Source organism: Mixophyes fleayi, chromosome 4, assembly GCF_038048845.1.
Source record: "Mixophyes fleayi isolate aMixFle1 chromosome 4, aMixFle1.hap1, whole genome shotgun sequence".
Lineage (NCBI taxonomy): Eukaryota > Metazoa > Chordata > Amphibia > Anura > Limnodynastidae > Mixophyes > Mixophyes fleayi.
The window spans coordinates 67,266,184-67,281,192 of record NC_134405.1 but is presented as its reverse complement, the minus strand read 5'-3'; the positions used below and the strand labels follow the sequence as shown (position 1 = coordinate 67,281,192).

The 15,009-nt window shown below is 40.0% G+C and overlaps 1 protein-coding gene across 2 annotated transcripts in view; it reads left to right on the top strand.

Annotated features, from left to right (window-relative positions):
• Positions 1 to 5,507: 5,507 nt before the first annotated feature.
• The window catches only part of LRRTM4 (leucine rich repeat transmembrane neuronal 4), a 480,365-nt gene continuing 470,863 nt past the window's right edge, over positions 5,508 to 15,009 (top strand). For both annotated transcript variants that reach the window (XM_075207379.1, XM_075207380.1), the window contains exons 1-2: positions 5,508 to 6,136; positions 7,992 to 9,538. In XM_075207379.1, coding sequence (XP_075063480.1) covers positions 6,133 to 6,136; positions 7,992 to 9,538 — 1,551 coding nt within the window. In that variant the 5' untranslated portion in view covers positions 5,508 to 6,132. The remainder of the gene's footprint in view (positions 6,137 to 7,991; positions 9,539 to 15,009) is intronic.

Sequence of the window (15,009 nt, the reverse complement as noted above, 5' to 3'; positions counted from 1 at the left end):
ACACATAAAACATACTGGTAGGTTAATTGGCTTCAAAATGGTGTGTATGTGTCTGTGTGTGAATTTAGATAGTAAGCTCCAATGGGAATTTAGGCTGTAAGCTCCAATGGGGCAGGGACTGATGTGAATGGTTACTGATCCTCTGCACAGCTCTGTGAAATATGATTATTGCTGTATAAATAAATGATAATAATAATAAGAATAAGTGCTTTTTTACCATACAGTTTTCAGAATTTACAATTACTTTAGAAAAAATATTCAGACTCAAAACTCGCCACGATCTTACCACATGACCATGAGTTGATCATCAGCTCAGTCATTTTGACAGACCCACCTGTGCTAATGACAGAACAAGCTGTGCATATGTAAGGGGATCCTGAGTGTATGGGGGATTCGTATGATGACGAGGATTGAAAACATCTGCAATATTTATCGTTTAGCCCTACCAACTGGCTCCTGTGACAATGAACCTATTAAACATTCGTTTGTAGGTGTACACATTATACTGTAGCAAATTCAGGCATACTATAATTCAGTTAACAAGTCAATTAAATATGAGACACAAATCTATAAGGATCCAGGTCTCATTAGCCGCTCACAGGACTAATGTTTAGAATTTATTCACCCAGAAAGCCCTCATTGTGGCTGACTGACTGGGCTCCTTGGTGAAAAGCACTGGCAATTTCCCATCACCCTCTTCACCTGAGCCAATTTATTACACATTGCGTATGTAGTCAGCGAGATTTACATATATACATTGTTGATTTCTGAAAGTTATTTCTTTGCAGCATTGACCTTGGTTTTGTTTAACATTTCAGTGTTCATTTCTTGGTGTGAGGTTAAAAATCTCATTGTGTTAGAAATCCGAGTCTTAATGTTATTCAGTCATTGGGATTAGATATATTAGATATACTGTATATATAAATATATTTCCTATCATAAGGACAAAACTTCCCAGAAGATCAAGATTTGAGCATAGAAGCATGAGTCTCATAGTGTTATTACTGCTTTTAATTTTAAAATATTTCTTTCTAGTAATCCAAATGTTGGGGACTACGCAAATAGTGTGCGGTGCACAGTTTAAAACAATGAAAAAAACATTTGTTGCTATGGATCACAAAACCTATGTTTGCACAGTTATCTCTTCATTAGCTTTCATAAATGACCTTCATTGCATGTTTTTCAAGTTTAGAGCCCTGTTTTGCTCTGCTCTGTTTCTCTACATGTATAATCTCAACGGCGGTAAATGGTAAATTGGGCAAGCACAGGCGGAAGGTGCAGCGCTTACCGGAGCGGAACTTCCGAGGGAGAATTGTTCTAATCAGGGCAGGGATCAGAATAGGCGCACCGAGGCACCTCATTGCAGGAGAATGTTGCATGCTGTCACGCTCTGGTCCCGCTTGCGGGCACCTGTGCATTTACCTTCTCCTCACAGTCGGAGATGTCGGCATATCCTGGCATCAGTCTCTTAGCAGGCACCATCATGCAGTCTGGTCTGCGCATGTGCAGAAGCGCAGTCCTCCTTTGAAAACTTCCTCTCTTCCCTCATTGGCCGCGGGATCATGGAGCCCTATTTAAACCTCCCGTGTTCACCTGCTTATTGCCTGTCCTTCAAGCCCACTTCCTGTAGCTCTAGGATCTGGCTCCTGTCTTAATGTGTGGCCTGCGTGGTGTGGTATCAGCCTGCTCTCCTCCAGCATGGAACCCTGCTGTTCCAGTGACTCCTCTACCACTACCTGAGTTACCTGTATCGTGTCAGCTTTGGTTCTCTCACTCCACTGCCTCTCAGATCTGCCGCTGTTCCGTGACTCCTCTGCAGCTGTCCCGAGTTACCTCTGTGGTATCAATCAGATCTCCTCCAGCATTGAACCCCGCTGTTCCAGTGACTCCTCTACCTCCTTCTGGCTCCACCTCACCTCTCTGCTGTATACTCTCTTGCGGGTCCACGACCTGCAGGATAGGTGCAGCTAAGTCCATACTCCCTAGCGGGGGCTCCTGGTGAAAACCACCTACCCGTTAGACTCCGCGCCCGTGAGAGAACTCAGTCATATGCAGCAGAGTCCGGCGTTCCATAGCTCTGCAGAGACAACCGTGACACATGTGCAGTGATGCCCCACAAGGGATTTACTACACATGCAACTTGCCAACAGGGAGGGGCACTGGAAATGCCAGAGATATTCCTGATCTCAGCCCTAAGAAACAGTTGGGGGTTACATTAAAATTAAGGATTTATCTTTGAATCCTTGGAACTATAAGTGATGCTTGTTTGGTATATTAGGCTCTATTCTGACTATTGACAATGAACATGACTTTTATGGATTTAATTACAAGTCCAACTATGAGGGAGATTCAGTTGGTCACAATGTGCCGCCAGACATCACTGTGACGCCAGGCTGCACACAATGTCGGACTTCACGGTAAAGAATCTGTTCATTTTTGCTCACACTACTATGAGGTGAAGATTTCAGCCTCAACATTTGTGCGATGTGTCTCCGTGGACTGTTCCAGGGACACATCGCACTGGATGCAATCTTGCCTAAGTCTGGGATTAAATAATTTAACATGTAGTCACATTTAATTGATGTGTCCAATCTAATGGTTGTGTTGTGTATTTAGATTGTTAAGTAAGTACCATGTTATGCTTAAATATAACTCTTTGGTTGGAAGCCATCCATACAGAGAAACTAAGGGCAAGGTGTTCTTTGAAACATGGGAAAAGTATATTGATTCTCTCCAGTTTGATATTAAATGACAGATATTTTGTTGCTTTTCCTCAACTACTTGGTATGAGCTTAGAGCTTGTGATAATGATCCTCCCATACATAGTAATTAGGATGGCACGCTCCGTGTGGCTTCATCAATCATTGCAACCCTTCCAATCCAAACATGAAAGTGGCATAGTCATGGTAAACGTTCTTTGAGATGATTATTGACCATATTTCATAAACTTTAAGTAATTCTAATGACCTACAATTATTACTAATGCATACTTCTTTTTGTATGTTTAATAATTTTACTCGTGAATTCATAAAACACGCTTTTTGTATGTCTACGTAGACATATGCCATATAGTTTGTGTAATTGTATTGCTATATCACAAACAACAATACTCATTTTTCTTTTTATGTTGTGTATTTTATTGTTACATTTTACTTTGGAGCAATGACAATAAAAAGATTAAGTAAAAAAGAAAACCTGCAAGTGGGACTAGAAAACAAATACTGAATTGAATTGCGAGAACACATTACTGTAACTTATTATCATTGTGTATGTATGTGTTCCCACCTACACTCTGCTAATAGTATGCACGACTTTACCCAATGTAAGACGCCAGCACAAGATGGCATAGTTCTGAGGCAGCGTTGTTATGTTATGTATGTTATGTCTATCACAGCTTGCCTCATTCATTTACATTCCCATTGTGTCAATGTAATTGTTTGCACCCTCTTGAGTCTGAAAGAATATTAAACAGATTGGATGCATGAATGTTTTTTCACTACTCTACGCATATTTAGGGGCACATTTATCAATGTGCACACAAAGTGAAAAATAGTTTTCAATCCTTTTCGCATTGATAAGATTTGAACTATTTCTTAAATTTATGAAGAACCCAACACAGAAATAGCAGTTCCGATAAACTGCTGTTTCTGCGATAAAAAAACATGCTTACCCCGCCTCTTCGGAATGCGCTGTCTCCGGATCTCCTCCTTATCCTCCTCGTTTTCCTTCATACTGCAATTGCGCATGTCCAGTTCGAAGAACTGGACATGCGCACAAACATCTCCGCTCTGTCTCTGCAACTATAGAGAGCAGTGAGTGACAGGGAGGGATCATGTGATCCCTCCACACCTGCGCTGTCCAGCTCTGCTCTTCGGAGCAGAGCTGACACCACTGAAATTTTTAAATTACGATGTACGCCATGTAATGTACGCCAGATTCAGCTGGCGTACATTAACATGACTAGTTTCCGAAAAAAACTATTTTTCGGAACTTGTTAGATTGCGAGAGGGAGCAGTCACCATACCGTTTAATGACAAGTTAAAGAACAACTCTGCCCTTAGTTGCTATATTGATATATAGAAACATATATATATACATATATATATATATATATATATATATATATATATATATATTTATATATATAGGCACAGCACATTAACATGCAGGAGTAGGGTGAGCTGAAATACTCTGTACCTCTGTGTAATTACCAGTTTTAAACAATGATCACAGTAGATCAACCGATCATGATCACAGTAGATCAACCGATCCTAATCACATGCATCTAAAGACTTATTAAAGTAAAGGCATAATATTAATATGTTTTTCAAGTACTGCATGTACATCTATATATTCTCTAATTGTGCATAATTTGACTACATTGAGTGCTACAGATTTCCCTACTGCAGCCTCCAGGCCAAAATAAGAGAAACAAAACAAAAACTGTCCATATTTGTAAAATGTGTGAGGAATGGTGTGGTAAGTATATATTTTACTTTATTTAAATAAGAGAGATGCATGACTATAATAGCTTATTTTCACAGCACAAGCCCTATAATTATCACAATTAATGAACTGGCTTCAACCTATTTCTGTGCGCAATCACAGCCATCTAACCGACAATGCTAATAACACACGTCTCTATAGCCGTGCACCGATATACTTGTGATGTGGTTATTGACTCTACCTAACTGGTTATATTAATATATATGTATGTCTCTTCAATATAAGGCATGGTGGATGCTTTCTCATATTAAAGCAGTTTGCCTATCAGTGGGTTCATATAACATGCCAATAACGGGCTGCACATACATTGCTACTTTGTCTTTTTAAAAGTTAATGTTTTGATAGGAAAACATGGAACCTTCTCTTGCTATAGAAAGAACTAGTGCACCCTATCTCCAGGGTTCTCCATTTATCACAGTCAAGGATGCAACCTGCAACTATAGCTCCATACAATGAACTAGTCCTGAAGAAGTAGGTTACTATTGCTCTATTGGGACCCCGGGAGCTCCGAGAAGGGCTGGAGACAAATAGGACTGACCTGAGAGACGATCCAGCAAAGACAGAATAGGACATGCAGGCTTACATAACAGTCCTAAATAACTGGCTGGCACAAACATGAATTTAGTGAATAAAACAGTCATTCTTAGAGATGAAGTGTGATTCTCTGTAGTATTACACACCACTACACTCTTTCATCTGCGGAGTTATCACACATGAATTATTTATACAGATTGTAACAAGATAAACCGTGTCTGCAGCACATTCTTACCAGCAAGGCCATGTTTGAAATCAGTCAGAGATCCTAGAACCTCTGACATATAATCCATTCATCAAATGCACAAATGGCTATTAGAGACGAGGGAGTTAATTGTATTTTGTGAAAGAGTGAGAGAGCCTGCACTGCATTGCAATGACAGCCAGGCTTGTATGTGTATGTGGCTTTTTCCTCTGTCTCTACTACTTCCTCCAGCAGGGGTCACTCTATAGCTGAAACTCAGGCATTAGCTTCTGAGCATCAGCAGTCTCTGGGAAAAAATAGTCTTCTGATTCCCAGCTGCTTTGCAACACAGCTACATAGCAGTATAAACCTTCACAGCTATATAGAAAAAGCAGGACGGCACTTCTTCTAAACTTGGGGTTACAGACATCACCTGTTTGGGTTTATGGCATTTGACAGCACCAAGGTGGAGATGGGACTGAGAATGGATGTGTAAGGATGGCAGGCGCTGGTGGGCAAGGCATGTTAGGTATTGCGAACATTTTGCACAGAAGTTGTATACCTTTTCTTGCAGGCTGTATCATTCACTTCATATTGCAATCAGATGCCAGGAATTCCTCTTTGATCTAAATAGCCTTCCAAGGCTAGAGAAGACTTTTCCACCTATTCATCTTTCTATTAGATCCCCTTATGAATAAAATAAGGAGATAAACTTTGCAATAAAAAAAAAATCCCCTATATACATATACCGAAGGGAGGGTGGGCTGAGTCTGGCAACAGGATGGTTTGACACAGAGACCTGTATGGACCATGAAGGAACTGCTGCTTCGTAATTAACAGGCAGGAGAGGAAACATTTCCATAGACGATCCCTGAGAAAAGGACGAGTGAATCGCTGGGAGACAGAGGATGGGTAAGTGAAGTTTCTGGCTTTCTGCTTGCAAAGACCATTCATGTAGATGTCTGCATAAGGCATGGAAGCTTGATTGCATTTGCTCTCTTTACTATTACCTTGTCATATAAAACACACAATGTGATGCTACTCTGTGTGCATTGCATGCAACATGTAAAATGTGAATACCTGTATATGTAGGTATACATGCAGAATTTACCTAGATGATCGTCTGGCTCTTGCCTATAAATATTGCTGTGTAGATCTATTCTATTTTACATATAGGCATAATATATATACTACATAGATGTAAAGAACTCCATAAACACACACACTTTGTTGGGCTTTACACCTGTAGGCAGCAGCAGGTAGACAAATGTTTAGCTCACCGTAAACTATACTATTTGGATATTTACATGTTTGACAACACACTCTCTGATATTTACACCGTTCCACGGCATCCTCATCAAATATGTTAATCTTATCCCATTATCTATTGTTCGAACTTCATCCCCTGTCCAAAGGCTTGGTGCGGAAGTAACACTTCGTACTGTGTGTTGCATTGCTCTCTTCCATGCACATGATTAGAGACAGACCGGCAGCATTGCCTATAGTGTGTGATAGCCTGAGAGGGTATGCAATGTGCAAAAGGAGTCATCCCAGCTCTTGAATCTGATGCATTCATTTCACAGTCATAGAGAAGCCTCTTTAGTAGCAGACAAGGAAATGCCAGCTGGGTTTTTAACCATGTTAACCCTTTCTCTTACCACATTGGCCTCTCTTGGTGTTAGGATTGCCTGTTGTTCGGATAAAGCAAGGGCTGGAGTAAGTAGGGTTAAAGGAGCCCGGACTGCATTTGCCAAAAATAAAAATGTCACCACATGTATTATCTCTCTCAGTCTGCAACACTGCTAATATTTAACCTCTCCTCTGCAATCCTTTTACTGATCCTCTCCGCAAGCAAAGATTCAATTTGTCTCTCTAAATTTCTGGTCCTATTCCAGATATCAGCAGCACAATTAGCAAGGTCAGATACACTCCTTGGTCTTTATCTGAAACCCAGCAGACACAAAAAAAATCACGGAACAGTGGAAAATTTACCTTCACAATGCAGAGAAAAGGTTAATAAAGCTAACAAGCTGTTTTTCTCCTTATAGATTGTTCATTAGAAGCAACAATATACAAACACTGCATCACTTTAATTAAATTCCAGCCACTAGGACTTGCATTCTGTGAAAAAAAAGGACAATTCATTCAGCCTTAACCCTATCCCCTCATTCGTCATTGTCCATCTTCCTGTTACTGTACGATCAAAAGGCTCATTCCAACTCCTTTTATCTAAGATGGGATTGTTGTCAGTATAATATCATAGCAATAACTCCTGGCTTTCCACACAAATATTACATGCACACACATGCAGCTTTGTATGAATTGACAGGTGTATGTGATTAAATAGCTTGAAAGTTCAAGGACTGACGGGCACAACATGTACCATTGTGATACATCAGCTGATTCTGAATTAGTCATTCAGAAATGCTGTGTTATATGTTAAGAAGTCCTATTTCAGGGGTGTGGCAAACTATTTAGGAATGAAGATGGTGCAGTCTGGAATTAAGAAAGAAGACCCCAGTTTAATGGGATTGCCTCAAATCAAGTCTTCTATTTCTCCTTTAAGAAAGACTATATTAACATCATAATGTATTAGAGGCTTAGTGAGATCTTGCTTATTTTTATTTCATTAGATTTAATTAAAATAATTAATCTCAGCACTGCTGAAGGGGGTTTTGCTTGGGGAGGAGGTTAAGAGTACTAACTCAGTCAATGCTTCTCTTAAGGTTCACGTATTTCAATGCACTGTATCTTTGCAATGTTGCAGGGTTCCAACTGATGAAACAGCTGAAAGGCATGAGTTTAACGCTGATCCTGCTGCCTGCTCTCGTCGTGGTGATTGTCATGGGGGCACAGAAAGCTTGTCCAAAGAACTGCCGGTGCGATGGGAAAATAGTGTACTGTGAGTCCCATGCCTTCAGAGACATCCCCCAGAATATTTCAGGTGGCTCCCAGGGATTGTCTTTGCGTTACAACAGTATCCAAAAGTTGAAATCAAACCAATTCTCTGGCCTTAACCAGCTGCTCTGGCTTTACCTTGACCATAATTACATTAGCTTGGTGGATGAGGATGCTTTCCAGGGCATCAGGCGACTAAAGGAACTCATTCTGAGCTCTAACAAAATCACCAACTTGGCCAATGCCACTTTCCATCCTGTCCCTAACCTGAGAAATTTGGACCTTTCCTATAACAAGCTGCAGACGCTCCAATCTGAGCAGTTCAAGGGTCTTCGTAAGCTTATAAGTTTGCATCTACGGTCCAACTCATTGAAAACAGTGCCAGTTCGGGTGTTTCAGGATTGTCGGAACATGGAATTTTTAGATGTGGGATATAACCGACTCAGGAGTTTATCTCGCAATGCCTTCGCTGGCCTCCTGAAGTTGAAGGAGCTCCATCTGGAACACAACCAGTTCTCAAAGGTGAACTTTGCTCACTTCCCTCGGTTATTCAACCTGCATTCTCTTTATTTACAGTGGAATAGGATCAGGTCCATCAGCCAAGGACTAACTTGGACTTGGAGTGCCCTGCACAACCTTGATTTGTCAGGAAATGACATACAGAACATTGAACCTGGGACTTTCCAATGTCTCCCCAATCTGCAGAAGCTCAACCTGGACTCAAACAAGCTCACCAACGTCACACAGGAAACCATAAATGCTTGGATATCTCTGACCTCTATAACACTCTCTGGAAACATGTGGGAATGCAGCAAAACAATTTGTCCTCTGGTCTTCTGGCTTAAGAACTTTAAGGGAAACAAAGAAAGCACCATGATCTGTGCTGGTCCTAAGCACATCCAAGGCGAGAAGGTAATTGATGCAGTGGAAACCTACAATATCTGCAATGAAACTCCTGTGTTGGTGACTGAAAGAGCTTATCAGACTACCAAAGCACCCCCAAAACCACAATTTATACCCAAGCCAACAGTGTACAAGTTGGAGAGTGTGCCTCCAACCTCATACACTCCCAGTCCTTCTCCAGGTCTGCAGACACCCATAGCTGAGCAAGAATATGAGCATGTTTCTTTCCATAAAATCATAGCTGGAAGCGTGGCCCTTTTCCTGTCTGTGGCCATGATCCTATTGGTCATCTATGTATCGTGGAAACGCTATCCAGCCAGCATGAAGCAGCTGCAGCAGAACTCCATGATGAAGAGAAGGCGGAAAAAGGCCAGAGAGTCAGAAAGACAAATAAACTCCCCATTACAGGAGTACTATGTGGACTACAAACCTTCCAACACAGAACCTATGGATGTATTGGTTAATGGATCAGGACCCTGTACATATACAATCTCTGGCTCCAGGGAATGTGAGGTATGAAAACACGAAAAAGATAGAAATTATAAACATTTTGCTGCTGTTAAAAGTCGAGGTAAAAATCTGTGACATTTGAGTTTTTTTCCCGATCTCTATGATGAGTTATCAGGCTTGGTAGATACAAAACTTTTGAGTATTTTTTTATACGTTTCATTGTTATCACTGTTGGGTTTTTTTTAAAATCCACTTTGGTGTAAGGTTGGTTTAAGTGAATTCAGCAGGAAGAAAGGGTTGTTGTTTTTTTTTATTTTTTAAAAAATGTATATCTCTTTTTTTCCTGGGAGCTGGGACGTGAAGGAAGTCCGTTCAAGGATGAGATTTGAATAAGCCTTTTTCCGATGCCAGGAGAGAGTGCTTGCCAAGTGGGGCAGATAGGGACAAAACCCTAGAGATCCCTTAATGAAAAGGGCATTCTGTGCCTGTTGTGTGATTTGTTTGCCATTATCACGCAGTTTTTATGGACTAATGAAAGGATTTGTCACATTATAAAAACAGGATAAAAAAAAAAAAAGCAAACAAACAAAAACAACTACACAAAACAAAACATAATATTTTTTTTTCTGCTGGAAATCAAGAGGAGCTAAGCCAAAGATAACAACCCCATTTATTTATTGTTTTCGTTTCATGGACAAAATAAAGAGATCATATTTCTTTTTACTAACATTTTGATACATTAAATTTGATTTGCCTTATGGAAAGATAAGTCTGCCTTACTTCCAAACGATTGACAGTCACCAGTTAATTTTGTAACTGTTTACAAGCGCACCGATAACACTAAACCCTATATTGAATGCAAACAAATGAAAATGGTTTTGCTGCAGAATTAAAAAAAATATATCTATTTTATTATCGGTGCAGAGACAAATCCATGGATATTCATCTGGCGGCAGAGGTTACACAAAATCCTTTCAATATTCCATGCCTGATTGCTCAGGGAGGCTGAACTGTTATAACCCATTCTCTGCTGAAAGGGTTAATTGCAGCTTAGCAAATGCTGTTTTTTTTTTTTCTTTCTTTTTGTTGTTTCAATGCTGGTAATTTTGAGGTTACTTGGATATACAAATGAATATTTACATTTTTACATTGTATTTTAATAATGATAATAATTATAATGCAAATGATGGCATTTCTTGTATGTTTAAAACATACATCTGGGATGAGCAAGTAGCAGTGTTGACTCTGTATAGAAGGAGCAAGGGATATTAATGCACATCTGGAGAGTGTAATGCTGGGCACTATGTTGTCAAGTTGTAGGTTGTCTCTAGCCCCCCTTTGACTTGCTATGAAGGAGTTCAATGAGCGCCCCCTATTGGTAAAGGACAGCTGGGAAGCTGGAATCCCACACTCTGCCAACTGATCAACCCTGAATATGTTGCCCTTCCACTGCGTTATCTGCTTGGCTGCTGTTCCCAAAATTGGCAGTGCTGTATAAAACCGTCTGATGTATAATATGTCAAATTACACACGCTGAACCTAACTCGTGTGATAGAAATCATCTCTTTCTTGTTTACTAAAAAAAAAAAAAAATGTGATCAAACATTTCTGTGTGTTGTTTTCCTTTGAAAACAAGTGTTCATGGTACAGTATGTGGGCTTGGATACAATAAGTGGATATGGAATAGAGACTGAGAGATATAATATTAGTCTGGCTGGCCATTCACTGGATGCCAACAAAGGTTCCATAGGAAACTGACGTGACATTAGATTTGTATAGAAATGAATTGTTACTATGCTCAGTTCTTTTAAAGAGCTGCTCAATACAACATTCACAAGTGTGTGTGTGTGTGTGTGTGTGTGTGTGTGTGTGTATGTGTATGTGTATATATATATACACACAGTCTGGTACCCCCCACACACTCCCGCTAAACAAATCAGCCCACTTCATTACTGACAAATGCTGACAAATTATTTCAACTTGTAAACTTTTATGTTGACAAGTGATCAGCTGTTCCAGATATACATTTTTTTATTAGTTTTTCTATATTCTAAGTTTTAGAGTTTATTCTATTATACTGTAATGGTTAATTGGTGCAAAACTGTTATCTACCACTGAGCCGACACTTCTATATAAAGCAATCCAGGTACAGACAAACATATATATTGTAATATGCTAAATCTAGTAAACCCTGTCTGAAACCTGGTAATTCTTCTCAAATCGAAATCATGGTATTGTCTTCTACTTGGACTTTCTTTCAATGTTTCTTTTTTATTATTATTTTGCTCTCAGGCAATATTTATACTTTAACATGTACTGTTCTTGGTTTTGTGAGGAAACCGATTCAAGTAAAGGACCGACCACAAGACCCCTATGTCCACAACTAGGGGCCTGATTTTGAGATAGGAGCAAAGCAAAGAAAAGGAGAAAATTTGAACCTTGGCAAAACCATGTTGCAATAGAGGGGGAGATAAATTTAAAAAGTAGGGACAGATTTATAGTTGGGGTAGGACATGTCCCAGATCAAATTTAATTTCAGTGTAAAAATAAAGCTATCGAGTATGTGTGTGCTACATTATAAAACAGCCAGTATTTTCCTTGCGTGCAAAAAAATAAGTCAATTTTTACCCCTTGTATTGTACCATGGTTTGTCCAGGTGAAAGGTTACTCCTTTGCTTTGCTACTAACTCAAAATCTGGCCTTATATGTGTAAAATGAGTAAATGATATGAACATAAATGAAGACTTTTGTCCTATGGACAGTATACTGTACTCTTAAGAGGTGCAGATAGCCTCACTAAGAGCTTGTTCTTCAAACATGTGCTGGGAACAATGGGTAAATATGAACACTACTGTAGATACATCCTAGCAATGGGTATTTTCCATATGCTCTACGTGCGTTGCACTTTAGCCAGTACAATCTATTGTGCTTGCAGTGTTTCTCTGGGGAGAAATCAGTAGTCGTGAAGCTTTTATTTTTTTTAAAACGCAAAAGCTTCATGTCTGCATTGATTCTAATACCAAAACTTCATTACTACATTGATTTTTGAGTAATTATAAAGCTGAGCTATCATCATATTGGTTTTGTATTTTGAGGTCAGTCTCTCAATTATTAGCCTGTACTGTTGGACTAGAATGTCAGCTGGGAGAGAGCACTAAATCCACAGCGCAGTCTATGCTCTCTCCTGGGTATGAGTGCAGGAGAGCTGGGTGGCATAAAGGAAGCCAGCTTAGTGGCATCAGTGCAGAGAGCTGGGTGGCATAGAGGAAGCCAGCGCAGTGGCATCAGTGCAGAGAGCTGGCTCCCCGGCCGACTTCCTTTATACCTCACTGCTCTCCTGCTGTGCAGTGTGCAAGAAGCTGGGACAGGAGAAGGCAGGGTGCAGGGGGGAACCACTTTTTTGCTAACGATATATGGGCCGCTTCAGAATGGACCGCATGCCAGTTTGCGTATTGTATCTTAGGTGGAATCACTCTGCACATGCCCAGAAAGTGGACTTGTGTGTTTGTGGAACTTAAGCACGCCAGGGAAGGGAAGCGACATACGAAGGCAGGCTGAGTACACTAAGGAGTATATTTACTAAACGGCAGGTTTCAATAAGTGGAGGTGTTGCCTATAGCAACCAATCAGATTCTAGTTATCATTTATTTACTGCATTCTAAAGAATGACAGCTAGAATCTGATTGGTTACTATAGGCAACATCTCCACTTTTCAAACCCACAGTTTAGTAAATCTAGCCTAAAGGCGTTCACGCAAATGTGGCTGATGCAGACATGCAGAAACATGCCTGTACCGCTGTTGGGATGCGTATGTTTAAAGCAGGTGCAGATTAGCTCTGATGATGACTTGCAAAAATGCTGCTGATATAATAATTAATTCCCGTTTTACTTCCCGCTTAGAATCAGCCCCCTAAGGCAATACAATTACATTAGAGTTCCTGTAGACATTCTCTTTAATTAGCTGCAGAACTGAGAAGTTATCTGACTGACCCTTAATTTAGTACAAAAATGTATCACATGTATAGTTTTTCAGTAGAAATTGAACGGGTTCCGGCAGCGATGGAGAGGAGTCTTCGGGGCAGGGAGGGGTTTCAGTAGGTGACTGATACACTTTAATGACTAAATCATACTTGCCAACTTTGAATTTGTGATGTCTGGGAGATCCCGGAGCCGGGTTGGGTGGGGGGGGGGATCGGTTGGTGGTGTGAGGGTGGAAAAGAGCGGGGTGCGACCACATGAAAAATTTTGGGCCCCCTCCCCTGTGAAGGAATCAAAATTTCGTTGAGGGGGGCGTGGCCAATATTTACATGATTTACTGTGAATTTTGCGTTGAGGACATTCCTGGGCAAGTGTGGACTAAATACATGAAAGGATTTGGGTGATAGATACAATCATAAAACAACAGTAGTACAGGGCAGTTACTCCACTCACTGATAAGATTGGCAGCAACAGATACTTTACTAAGTAAAACTACATATCCACTGTATATCCCCAGTTTTTTGAGATGCGTTTATTAGTGCTAGTAAAAATGCTAGTAGAGACGCGTGTTAAACGCTACTGCATTCGCTAAATGTTTGACGTTCTCACATGCGTTTCTACTAGCGTTTTCCAGATAATTATATAGTGTCAAACACATGGAAATGTGATAAACCAACGTAAATGGAACAAGTAGCAGCACTACGCAAGTAAAAATGTAAATACCTATAGACTTAGAGGTCGGTCAGCATATGATTTATTACAAGCCACTCACAGCCATCAAGTACCACCGACCTACCTTTTAAACTCATCTTGCCAAAGCATGTAATAAGCTGCACTTAAAGCAGAGGAGAGTGCAACCAATTTACTTCCATTAAATCAATTACTATATTAAATAACATGAGTCCAGATGATAGTTATCCTCTCCGGCGAGTAAAAAAAAAGCATGGACCATCGTTCTACTTCAACTTCTAGAATGTCTGATTGTTTCCCGGGACGTGCCAAGAGGAAAGAAAGAGATTTAAAAAGTTTAATAGCTATTCATTACGACTACTAGAAACAGGTAGCACATAGGCTAGAGTATACTACATTATGGAATCAGAAAAAAATGTTTATTACAACTACACTTAGAACATGATACTCCGTATAGAATGGAGGTTACCGTGGTAACAGGAGGTAAGGATGACATCACCAAAAGAGGGCAGGCTGTACTGGATTTAAGTAGGATGGTGAGAAAATTGCTTAACATTAGCCCTCTTTGTTTAATCAAGCCGCTGTCTTTCTGTATATACTAGAATAATGAGCATTTTTTATCACATAGCGTATGCCATCACTAACCTCATCTAGACATGGTAGTAATGCATTCCTGCTAAATGGACACATGAATATTACTATTAACGTAAATATTAAAAAGACTGAAATAGGCTCACAATGATCACAAAAGACATCTGATCAGTGCACATAAGATGGTTCCAAACAATATTATATGAAACTTTCAGTCATGCCAAAACTCCAGGTCAATCATTAGGGATAACTGCCAACAGTAGAAGTGCGGCATG